At 37.3% G+C, this 13395-nt stretch overlaps 1 protein-coding gene across 6 annotated transcripts in view; it reads right to left on the reverse strand.

Annotated features, from left to right (window-relative positions):
- SUGCT (succinyl-CoA:glutarate-CoA transferase) overlaps positions 1 to 13395 on the reverse strand; it is a 747074-nt gene that overhangs the window by 638930 nt on the left and 94749 nt on the right. For 4 of the 6 annotated variants that reach the window (XM_042914503.1, XM_042914488.1, XM_042914526.1 and 1 more), the window contains exons 7-8: positions 7400 to 7459; positions 7100 to 7191 (exon numbers count right to left, since the gene is read on the reverse strand). In XM_042914503.1, the coding sequence (XP_042770437.1) occupies positions 7100 to 7191; positions 7400 to 7459 (152 nt within the window). The remainder of the gene's footprint in view (positions 1 to 7099; positions 7192 to 7399; positions 7460 to 13395) is intronic. The other 2 variants (XM_042914509.1, XM_042914495.1) reach the window with 1 other exon arrangement.

Here is a 13395-nt window from a genome sequence, read left to right on the forward strand (position 1 = left end):
AGATTCTAACATATAGTTCAAAAGATATCCAAATGACCACTAGCAATATGAAAAAATTGTATATCATTACTCATCTGGGAAATGCAAATTCACATCACAATGAGGTACTACAGCATACCCACCAACATGACTATAACTAAAGAGACTAGCAATGGCAAGAGTTGGTGAAGATAATTAAAACTTCCACTCATTGCTGGAAGAGTATAAACTGGTACCATTCTGGAAAACTGGTAGTCTACTAAAGCTAAATGTATCTCTAACCTATGATCCATCAGTCCCACACCTAGGTATATATCCAAGATATAAAGGAGTGTGAATGTCCAAAAAAAGACATTCAAAAGAATGTTCATGGGAGTTTTATTCATAACAGGCAAAACCTGGAAACAGCTCAGATGTTCATTAATAAAACAGTAGATAAATTGTGATATATTCAACCAGTGAAATACTATATAGCAGTAAAAACATGTCAGTAATGCACACAATTGAATGAACCTCAAAACATTATGTTGAGCAAAAGAAGCCAGACATTAAGGTACTCCTTTACAATGTGATTCTATTGATAGATGTTTAAGAAATAAAATAGTCCATAGAAGTGAAAACAGTGGTTAGGAGAAGGTGGTATTACAATATTGTATTATTGTAATATTACAATATATTTGTAAATCATTAAGCCATACCCTCAAGGGGTGCCTGGGTGGCTCATTCGGTTAAGCATGCGACTTTGGCTCAGGTCATGATCTCACAGTTCGTGAGTTGGAGTTCCACATCAGGCTCTCTGCTGTCAGCATGGAGTCTGCTTTGGATCTTCCGTCCCCCTTACTCTCTGCCCCTCCCCTGCTGGCGCTCTCTCTCTCTCTCTCTCTCTCTCTCCCTCTCAAAAATAAACATTAAAAAAAAAAACCATACCCTTAAGATTTTTCACGAGTATAATTATACCCCAGCTTTTATGGGATTTTAAAACATCAAGAAAATATAGTACCAACTGTGTTTCTTCAAAGCTAAGGGAAGACTATTTTGCTTATTTTTTTATTAAAATTTTTTAATGTTTATTTATTTTTGAGAGAGAGAGAGACAGCATGAGCGGGGAAGGGGCAGAGAGAGATGGAGACACAGAATCTGAAGCAGGCTGCAGGCTCTGAGCTGTCAGCACAGAGCCCAATGCGGGGCTCAAACCCACGAACTGGGAGACGTGAGCCGAAGTCAGATGTTCAACTGACTGAAGCACCCAGGTGCCCCTATTTTACTTATTTTTGAACAGAGTTTCTCTGAAAGGATGCAAGAGAAAAGTGGTAGCACTGATTGTTTCTGAGGAGGACAAGACAGTCGGATTTACATTGAGGAAAGGAGATTTACACTGTAGACTCTTAAATTTAGGGTGACAAAGACAAGCCTGGTTTACACCCCAATGTTATTATGTAAAAACCCTCTTCCACTCTTAAAAGAGTCCTGGTTATAGTTAAATTATATGGTCAACATATTCACATGTCTTGTAGATTTAGTATATGAATGTATTACATCTTCAAAATAAAATACAAACTAAATGTAATACAGTGCCTTTGGACAGCACCGTAAGAGCATTTTCTCTTTATGCCATTATTTGTGCTTCCTTGGCTTTCACTTAATTTTTTTTTAATGTTTACTTTTGAGACAGAGACAGAACATGAGCAGGGGAAGGGCAGAGAAAGAGGGAGACACAGAATCTGAAGCAGGATCCAGGCTCCGAGCTGTCAGCACAGAGCCTGATGCAGGGCTTGAACCCACGAACCATGAGATCATGACCTGAGCCAAAGTTGGCCGCTTAACCGACTGAGCCACCCAGGTGCCCCAAGTGCTTCCTTTGGTTTTAAAAGGAAAGATAAATATCTAAGAAGCATTGCTTGTGAACCTCATTTTATCAATCCTGCACACTTGAGACAAACTAATCTGAAGTACAGCTTTCATCACATCATACCTCTTCAAAAACCTCCATAACTCCACCATGAGCAAACAACATCCCAACTTCTTCGCTTGAACTTAGACTTTGCAAAGTAGCACCTTCACCACTTTTCTCCCACTCTTCTGAAACCTTAACTCAGCTCTTCCATACCTAGCCCATATACTTGCCCTACATAAGCCTGATTCTATCCTGCTTCTCTGTCTTTATCCACTCTGATCTCCACTACGAATGTCTCCATCCATCTGAATGCTATCCACTTTTCCAGGTGGCCTTCAACTCAAATCTTGCCACTTTCTTCAAGTCCTGCTCTGAACCACACTTATATTTTACTTCAAGTTACAGTAAATTCTCTACAACAGATTCCAAGTGAGCCATAAATTGGCTTTTGAAGAATTTATTAGTTACATTTAAAAAAAGAAAACATTTTTAGAGTATCTATTGTTCTGGGCACTAAGACATCAGGTTGAATAAGAGGATGTCCCCACCCTGGAAGATCTCACAGAAACAGCTGACAACTGCTCCCATACCAACTTTTCCTCACATATCTGCCATTCTCAGCTGCCTGCAAAGCACTTAATGCGCAATCAACATTCCACATACAGACACACACACCCACACACATACACATTTCCTAACCCAGGCCTCTAGGATCATAAAACTCAAAGGCTTTCAAAAGTTCCTTCTCCGGAAGAAAAAGTTAGAGATCCTCTATCTTACAGCTCTCTACATTGTCTGCTACAGAGCATTCCACTTAATTTTATGCATTTTCTATTCTTTTCTAATTTTTCCGTAAGTATATGTTGAATCTAGTCAATCATATTGTTACTTATAGAGTAAGATACTAAACTTATGATATCTAATACAATACTATACACATATGGTAAATACATCATTGTTCATTGACCGATCAAAATAATCCATCTTGATGTTTACGTGTACTATAAATTATAGGTGAATTATTACTCAGAATACATGTTACATATTTATCAGTCATCTACTTTTCAAAATCTCATACTTATTGGTTTTGTTCCCAACCCTTCTCCATATTCCCTATGCATGAAGAAAAAAAAAAAGATAGATGGATAGATAGATACCTGTTTTGAGTAATGACTAGTTAGCATACAGCCATGAACATGAAAAAGATAATATGATTTTGTTTGAAGCACAAGATTATAATTTAATCATAATATATAGACCTTAGTAAGTCATTGGCTTCTGTCAGAGGCTATCAAAGAATATCTGCTGCCTACTTTCAGTGCAAAGGGGTTTTTAATAATAATACCTCACATAATGTTTCCAAGTGTTTCTCAAACCATCTCCATCAGAAACATTTGGGGTCATCATTAAATACGCATTAATGATAAGCCCACAAATCAGTATCTCTAAGAGTGGAGATGAGAAAACTACAGATATACCAAGCACTTGCTGACTATTTTATATACTATCCCACATTACACACAATTTTGTGCTTTTATGTTTTATAACAGATATTTTATTTGCTTAATCTAATACTTGAAGAGAAAATATGTGAGTATCACTTCGAGGTGCACTTCACTGAAACACAGAGAAGCTAGGTGATATGTTCAAGGTCACACAGCACAGTGCCAGGTATTCATTTATTCATTCATTCAACATGTATTCATTAAGTGCTTACCAAGTGCCAGACTGTTCTAGGCAGAGATACAGCAGTGACCAAGCAAAGACCATGGTCTTATGAGGCTTATTATTCTCTTGGGCACATTTTAGGCAGCCAGTAAACATTACACAAGAGAAATTAGATACAGTCAGGCCTCCAGACTCTTAATCAAATGCTTTCTCCCTACAACGCATGATTGATTCACTAACTGTAACATATCATATCATGTAGCCTGTGTAGGCAAAATGCAAATACAATAAAAATCAAAATTCATTCTTCAGGCAGTATGGAGAGTGGATATAGTGTCAGGGTGTAAGGAGTAAAGGAAATCTGGGTTAAAAGCCTGGCTTTTGTGCTTCATATACCATGACAGCACTCTGGACAAGTTATCTAACCCTTTAAGCTTTTGTTACAGAATTTATCAATGCCTACCTAGAAGGATTGATGTGAGGATCAAAACCTGTAACAGCGTATGTAAAGCATCAAGCATGGGTCCAGGAGAATGCAGGCATTGGTTAGCTTTTCCTCCACAATCAAATATGAATCTTATCTGACAACACCACAGCATGCCTAACCTAAAAGGCCAGATTTGAGATCTAGTGGAAGTCAACTGTAACTGGTTTGCTTAAATTTCATCATAGAGACTGCTTTCACAAATTTTATCCTACATTATATACTTAGGTGATACCCCGTTGGGATAAAAAGCGCAATATTATCCTGTTATTTAAAAAAAACATGCGGGGTGCCTGGGTGGCTCAGTCAGTTGAGTGTCCAACTTTGGCTCAGGTCATGATCTCAGGCTTGTGAGTTCGAGCCCTGCATCAGGCTCTGGGCTGACAGCCCGGAGCGTGGAGCCTGCAGCCTGCTTCAGATTCTGTATCTCCCTATCTCTGCCCCTTTCCCAGTTCACACTCTGTCTCTCTCTCTCTCTCTCTCAAAAATAATTAAACATTTTTTAAAAAAACATGCATTTTGAGGTTTTATTATCATGATGCTAGTCTATACATTAGGAACATCACTTCATTTTCTAGGAAGAATTATATCGGATCATCACTTAAAAAGTGTGTATATATAATAATGTATCTTCTCTTTTTATCAAACTGTTAAGTAATATAATAAGACCCTAAAGACTAAGTTCAGCTACCATGTCCTACCTCCCCAACCTAATTTTCCCCCTTCTTTGTCAGCTCACAACAATCCAATGACACTGGCATTCTTCTGGCTCCTCAAACGTACCAGACCCTCCAGCATTTAGACACCAGCATTGGTCACCAGGCTGATGCCTAACTGGGTCGCACCTTATACATCTGGTCCTCAGAGAAGCCTTCCCTGACCAACCATTCCGACAGTGTTAGGCTGCACAGTGTAGGGTGATGTGGTGAAGCCTCAGGACAATGATACATGATAGAGAAGCCTGGGTTCCATTCAGTCATCTGACAAGGTAGATAAAAGTTCACGAGCAATAGGATATAACTGGCAATAATGCATCTGCATTGGCTAGTTGAAGATATCAGCCAGAGCTTTAAGTGTTCCTTCCTCTGCCAAGAGGTATAAAATATTGCTGACAACAGGGAGTACTATTAAAGGGAACTCCCAATGTGGCCTAATTCTCTCCACTTCTGCTTTTATTCTTTGCTGTCAAAACACATTTTGCAGAGAACTTTGGAAGTACACTATTATAATGGTCTGAGGCACACTGTTGTATATGTTAATAGTATATAGAGCCCTTTTTCAGAGTTCTTTTTATTTGTCTTTAATGTTTACTTTCTGCTAATGTTTGTTTTCTCCACTTAAGGACTGTGCCCCCCCTGCCCCCCGCCGTTGCCTGCTTTATCACCAGTGCCTGCCAGTTCCCAGCATAGAGAGGGAACATGTGCAAGAACCATTCACTGGATCGATTAATTAAGATATAAAGATGTGTCCATGTGAAAGAAAGAAATACAGTATATGGAAGTTAAGTTTACCTAATACCTGTAAAGTACATAAAGTAATGCTGGGCACTTAGTAAGCACTCAATGAATGCTGTCTTTATCTGCTTAGCTAGAACAAAAATCTCCCAAGTAGGATAACAGAAGACAGAACAGCTGTTAGTGACTGACAAATACTAAGGTTGAGCACATGCTGGGTGGTTACCCCTGTCAGAGTATATATCACAGTGCACTAAAGGAACCAGAGTAATGCTTCACAACAACTGTTTTTAAGTTATTTCATTTTAACATGTGCATATACAAATTTAAAAGTCCAAGATCCAGGGCGCCTAGATGACTCAGTCAGTTAAGCGTCTGACTCTTGGTTTCAGCTCAGGTCACGATCTCAAAGTTCATAGAATCAGGCCCTGTGTTGGGCTCTGCGCGGAGCATGGACCTTGTTTGGGATTCTCTCCCTCCCTCTCTCTCTCTCTCTCTGCCCCGCCCCCACTCTCTGTCTGTCTCTCTCTCTCTCTCAAAATAAATAAATAAACATTAAAAAAAAAAAAGAAAGTCCAAGATCTTTTCACATATTCGTGGTTGAGTTCAGTACTCTTAAAACAAAACCACCCACAATAATAAAGTCTTGTACACATAAGCACTTCTATGGGATAGAGCAAAGAGATACATCCATCCTCCATTCTCCTGGCGGATGGAAAGAAAACTGGTGCCCTTAAATATTTTAAGAAAAGGCTATACACATTTTTCTTAGACTTGTGAAAATGAAACAGGCAATAAAAGCAACAAATACTTGTATCTCAAGACACTGAAATCCCAACAGCTGCTTTAAAATTAATAAAAAGAAGGAAAGGCAGATAAGAGAAGACTCAAGGTCACTCTGCCTCTGTTTAACCCAAAACTGCAGGAATATTTCCTAAAGAATTCACTGACTAAAGTGATTCAGGGAAGGAACACCTAACTGGGAAAAGGTTTCAGACCTACCAATCCAATCTGTTTTGGAAATGGATGTCTTTAACTATTTTTATTTATTAGACTTTCACACTTTTTTTTAGCTTCCACGCCATTCTTACCGTTTTCTCACAGAGTCCATTTTCTAAGAGTCTTCAAGTGAACCAAACACATTTTAGTCATCTCTACATTTTTTAGGAAATTCCCAACCTATTATTAATAAAGAGGGTTTGCTATAAAATCAAATAATTCTCCCACTGTCAGAACCTAATGTATATAACAAATCAGACACAACTCCACCTGAGGCTTTAAGCAACAAATTTTTAAATACATAACCACTTATTAATACTCCAGAAGGAAAAAGAGACCTTCCGCTCTGTACATACGCCAAATGAAGGTATGGTCTAGTCAGCCATTCTACTTGACAGAAGGACTATTCCTAAGTTACATCCGGGTGCCTATACCAAGCTTGAACAGTGTAATACACGCAGAAAAATGTGTTCATCGCTTATCTGTTGCTTCTTGCTTTTTAAAAAGACTGTTATAAAATTAACTCAAATTTAGGCTTATAGGTTAATGAAGAGGAAAATCCCTTTGGAAGAAACAGGGAGTAAATTTATGAATATTCTAAAGCTAAAGAATGACACCTACCTCAGGCCCTGTGATGTGCATCAGACCAGAAACAGCAGAGGCAACAGCATCATAACCAGCTCGCTGAGACAGTGGACCTGTCTGACCGTACCCTAAGACAAGAACAGACATAGTCGGTAACAAGCCGGGGGAGCAATGGTACAATAGTGTGTTAAAAACTCTTTGTATCCAGAAATCTTGCAGCAATTTATTACTATTACAAGGCATATAATAGTATCCCTTGAAAGGAAGCAACAAAAATTATTTATGATCTTATACCCCAAAAGGGTGCAAACTGGAAACTCGAGGTCTGAATCCCACCTGCATGAATGTTCTGTCTGGCCTGAAGAGTGTCCTGGAATGTTTTTATTGAGTTTCCAGCTGTTTAAAAAGCAGGAGATAACACATAAAATACAAATCTCTGGCTTTTCTTGAAAAATCAGAAAATAAGTTCAAAACTAGGTCCATGCAACAATCAATTAGAGTAAGTAACAGCTCTTCCCTTTACAGAGGGAAATAAAATTCTCCAATTTGCCTTTCCTCCACCAGTCTTACTCCTTTATGCCTAAGCCTAATTCAGTCCCAGACTCCAATCATATATGTTATTCTTGTTCTGTACAAACCAATAATACAAAGTAAAATAAAACAATAAACCAATGTCCCTCTGGAATCTGTTTACATATTTTCTCAGGTATGTAAAAATATATACACAAATGATGATTAAAAACTTTGAACATAAATAATATGATTGCATGACCTAACAGTGTGTTCTAAGATTACAAACAGAAGGTGAAGTTATTATTTTTTTTTTCCTCCAGCAAAAATCAAGAGAACACAAGAAATAGTTTCTCCTGCTCTCCTAGGTTCCTAAGCCCTGGCACTTATTGTTGAATAATAAAGAGTATTTCAGGTGCTACATGAATCTGTCTCCAAATACCATGTTATCAACCAAAGAGTGAACACATGAAAAGCCTTCCAGATCCGTAAGCTATTAGCTGAAATCTCCTGTATACCTTACTTTAGAAACCCAGAAAGGGGTGCCTCAGGGCCTTTGCTTGCCTCTCCAGTTACCTAGGACATTCTCTCTCCATTTCATTCCATATATCCATATACATCACTCCCTCACATCCTCCAAATCTGCACTCAAATGTCTCCTTACCAGAGAGACCTTCCCCAAAGAACTTTTATGAAAGAGCACTCTCCCTTCTCACTCTTAATCCGCCTTATCTGACTATATTTGTCTTCATAGCACTCATCCCAAGATATATAACATAGCTATATGTTTACTAATTTAGTCTGGTCTCCTCCCTACGAAAATGTGTGCTCCAGAATTTTTTTTCCATCTGATTCACTGCTGGGTTCACAGAATCCAGAATAGTATTCAGTAACATTTATTGAATAAATGAATACTTGTTACATAAAATACATTAAAAGAAATAATCTATAACAACTAAATTAATAAAGAAACTAAAGAACTTTTTGTTTTGTTTTGTTTTTGACCAAAATTGCAATCTAGGAGGTGCCTGAATTTTCCTCCTCCCACAGACACACCAAATGCACAGCTCCACGTGGACTAATTCCCTCTGAGAGAAATCCAGAATTAGTTGTTTGACTACTACATGGTGTAATGGAGAAAATACCCACATCTGAATGGGTAGGAAAGGCTGAGTCACACTCCTGCCATAAACCCCACTCCTGGCACAGCACCATCCAATCAAGAAGAAACTCCCAGCTCCAACTTCTCCTTCAGGAGTAAAAGGTTTGGGCCACATATCAGGTGTCCCAACTTTTAAGGCTCCCACCTGAGGGAAAGGCCCCCAAAGCACCTCACTCTGAGATCCAGCAGGACTAAAGCAGAACTAAAGTAAACAAAAACGAGTCAATGACAGGTGCATAAACACTAACCACAGGCTATCTTCCCAGGGATCGGCACAGAGGGAGCAGGCAAAAATGTCCATCTCCCAGCTTTTCCCTACAAATGGTCTCACTGCATAATTTATAAGCTACCACCTGAGGATTTGGACTGTAATTAACATATATCTAGGTGCTGACTGCAATTCTACCTGGAATTCAAAAGAGCTAGTGGTTCATACTCCAATAATAACACCAGGTCACCAGCATCTCTCTGGAAAGAGCTTCTACACATGTCTGGACCCAGGCTTTTGTAACTATTGCCCAAGGGATGGGCCCCAGATCATCTGACTCTGACAGCCAGTGTGGGTTTACATTCACAAGTCCCACAGTGCTATACCTGCTATAAAGAAGCAGTTTTTAAACAGGCAAACTTTGGGGCGCCTGGGTGGCTCAGTCAGTTAAGCATCCGACTTCAGCTCAGGTCACAATCTCACGGTCTGGTCCATGAGTTCAAGCCCCGCGTCGGGCTCTGGGCTGATGGCTCAGAGCCTGGAGCCTGCTTCCGATTCTGTGTCTCCCTCTCTCTCTGCCCCTCCCCCGTTCATGCTCTGTCTTTGTCTCAAAAATAAATAAACGTTAAAAAAATTTTTTTAATAAATAAATAAATAAACAGGCAAACTCCATGGCTATACATCAGGCTCAGCACAGAAAGAGAGCACAAAAACACCTATCTCCCAGTTTCTCCACAGAAGGAGTTTGAATGCATACTTTCTCAGGTGTTGTCTGAGGACCAGCTTCTAATAAACCTACATGTACGTGTTAACTGCTATCATCCCCTTTGGGGACACTGATGGATCTTGGCACACACTCAACCAGCAAAAGACATGAAGAACAAACACAATGGCTTGGGCAATCATAAAGATTTGAGAGGAAACTTGGAGCTCAGGCCAGGGTGATTAATGAGGTTTCTCTCCTATACAAAACTGGTCTCAAGACTGAGAGAGGTGGCTGTTTTAGATAATATATAGAAACCAACACAGAGAATCAAGGAAAATGAAGAAACAGGAATATGTTCCAAACAAAAGAACACGGTAAATCTCCAGAAACTGACCTGAAGGAAATGGAAATTATTTTTCTGACAGAGAGTTTGAAATAACAATCATAAAGGCAAGATCAGAAGAGCAATGCATGGTCAAAGTGAGAACTTCACAGGAAAGTAATGCATGACCAAAGTGAAAATTTGGACAAAGAGAGAGAAAACATTTAAAAGTACCACAGAAATCATAGAGCTGAAGAATACAATAACTAAAGTGAAAAATTTGGTAGACGCATTCAACCACAGACTAGATCAGCTGGAAGAAAAGATCAGAGAATTAGAAGAAAGGCAGTGGAATACATCCAATCAGAGGAACAAAAAGGAAAATGAGTGAAAATAGCTTATGGGTTTATGGGACATCATCAAAAAGACCAATATACATATTATAGAGGTCCCAGAAGAAGAAAAGAGGCAGAGGAAGAGGCAAAAGTTTACTTAAAGATATAGTGCCTAAAAACTTCCTTTATCTGAAAGAAAAAACATGATATCCAGATCCAGGCAGCCCAAAAATACCTAAAAAGATGAATCTAAAGAGACTCACACTCAGACACATTACATTAAATTGTCAAAACTTACTGCCAAAGGGAGAACCTTAAAACCATCAAGAGAAAAGCAACTTGTTGCATATAAGAGAACTGTCATAAGACTAACAGTAGATTTTACAAAAACTATGCAGGCCAGAAGGGAGTAAAATGAGATATTCAAAGTGCTGAAATAAAAAAATTGCCAGCCAAGGACACTCTATTCAATAAAGCTGCCTTTCAGAATTGAAGGAGTAATAAAGAATTTCCCAAATGAACAAAAGCTGGAGGAATTTATCCCCATTAGACCAGCCTTGCAAGGTATGAAAACAAAAGAGTGCTAACTGGTTACATTAAATTTATCAAAGTATGACACTTTGGTAAATACATAGCTAAATTCAGAAAACTCTAATGTTGTAATGGTGGTGGGTAAGTCACTTATATAACTGTAATATAAAAGTTAAAAAACAAAAGTATTAAGAACTCCCATAACTACAGTAATTTCTTTTTTTTTTTAGGTTGTAGGTTTTTATTTTATTGTATATATAATTTATTGTCAGATTGGTTTCCATACAACACCCAGTGCTCATCCCAATAGGTGCCCTCCTCAATGCCCATCACCCACTTTTCCCTCTCCCCCACTGCCCATCAACCCTCAGTTTGTTCTCAGTATTTAAGAGTCTATTATGGTTTACCTCCTTCTCTCTCTGTAACTTTTTTTCCCCCGCCCCTTCCCCCTCGTCTTCTATTAAGTTTCTCAGGATAAGAGTGAAAACATATGGTATCTGTCTTTCTCTGCCTGACTTATAGTAATTTCTAAATAGATACATAATATAAAAAAAATATAAACTGTGACATCAAAACATTAAAATGTCAGGAAAGAATGTAAAAATGTTTGTATACATCTAAATTAGGTTGTTATCAACTTATAATAGACTGCTATAATTATAAGATGTTTTATGTAAGCCTCATGGTAACAGAAAGCAAAAACCTATAACAGCTACACAAAAAAGAAAGAAATCTAAGCATACCACCACAGAAAATCATCAAATCATAAAAGAAGAAAACAAAAGAGAAAGGAAGAAACAAAGCAATTGCAAAACAACCAGACAACAATTAACAAAATGACACAGTTAAGTCCTTACCTATCAATAATTACTTTAATACAAATGCACTAAGTTCTCTAATCAAAAGACATAGAGTAGCTAAATAGATTAAAAAAAAAAAAGACCCAACTATATGCTGCCTACTAAAGACTTCCTTAAACTTTAAGCACACAGATTGAAAATGAAAAGATAGAAAAAATATTCTATGCAAATGAAACCAAAAGAAAGCAAGGGTAGCTATAGTTATATCAAGTAAAATAGACTTTAAGCCAAAGACTCTAATAAGAGATAAACAAGGGTATTGTGTAATGATTAAAAAAAAAGTCAATCCAACGGGAGGATATAACACTTGTAAATATTTATGTACATGCTCCTAAACAACCAATGGGTCAAAGAAGAAATCAAAAGATAAATAAACATCTTGAGACAAATAAAAATGCAAATACAACTTAACAAAACTTGTAATATATAATATATAAGCAGTTCTAAGAGGGAAGTTTACAGTGATAAATGCCTACATTGAGAAAAAGGAAAGATCTCAGATAAACAACCTAATTTCACACCTCAAGGACTAGGAAAAGAAGAACAAACTAAGCCCAAAATTAGCAGACAGAAGGAAATAACCAAAATCGGAACAGATAGAAACTAAAAAGATAACAGAAAAGATCAATGAAACTAACATCTTTTTTTTTTAAATATAAACAAAATAGACAATCTTTAGTTAGAATAACCAAGGGAAAAAAAGAGACAGAACTGAAATAAATAAAATCAGAAATGAAAGAGAAGTTACAAGTGATGCCACAGAAATACAAAGGACACAAGAGACTATTATTAACAATTATACAACAACAAATTGGACAACCTATACATTGGACAACTGCCAAAATCTAAAAGAGGAGGGCTTCAAAACTCATTTTACAAGGCCAGTATTATCCTGACACCAAAACCAACAAGGACACTAAAGAAAAGAAAATTACAGGCTAATAACCCTGATCAACATAGATGTAAAAATCTCAACAAAAATTAGCAAACTGAATCCAACAGAACATTTTAAATACACCATGATCAAGTGGAATTTATTCCAGGAATGCAAGGATGGTTCAACATCCACAAATCAGTCAATGTGATACATCACATCAACAAAATGAAGGATAAAAATCATATGATCATGTCAATAGATACAGATAAAGCACCTGACAAAATTCAACATCCATTTATCATAAAAGCTCTCAACAAATTGAGTATACAGGGAATGTACCACAACCTAATAAAGGACATATATGACAAAACCAGAGTTAACACCATACTAAATGGTGAAAAGTTATCAGCTTTCCCTCTAAAATCAGGAACAAGACAATAGTACCCACTCTCACCACTTCTATTCAACATAGTATTTGAGGACCTAGCCAGAGTAATTAAGCAAATTAATTGAAGAAAAAAAAAAGTGCATCCAAAGCAGAAAGGAAAAATAAAATTGTCTGTGAATGATACGATCTTACATATAGAAAACCCTTAAGACTCCACCAAAAACTGTGAAAATAAACAAATTTAATAAAATTTCAGGATACAAACTCAATATACAAAAATCTGTTGCATTTCTATACACTAACAACAAATTATATGAAAGAGAAATTAAGAAAACAACCCTATTTACAACAGTATCAAAACAATAAAACATTTGTAATATATTAACCAAAAAGATAAAAGATCTGTATGCTGAAAATTATAGACATTAATGAA

Source organism: Panthera leo, chromosome A2 (genome assembly GCF_018350215.1).
Source record: "Panthera leo isolate Ple1 chromosome A2, P.leo_Ple1_pat1.1, whole genome shotgun sequence".
NCBI lineage: Eukaryota > Metazoa > Chordata > Mammalia > Carnivora > Felidae > Panthera > Panthera leo.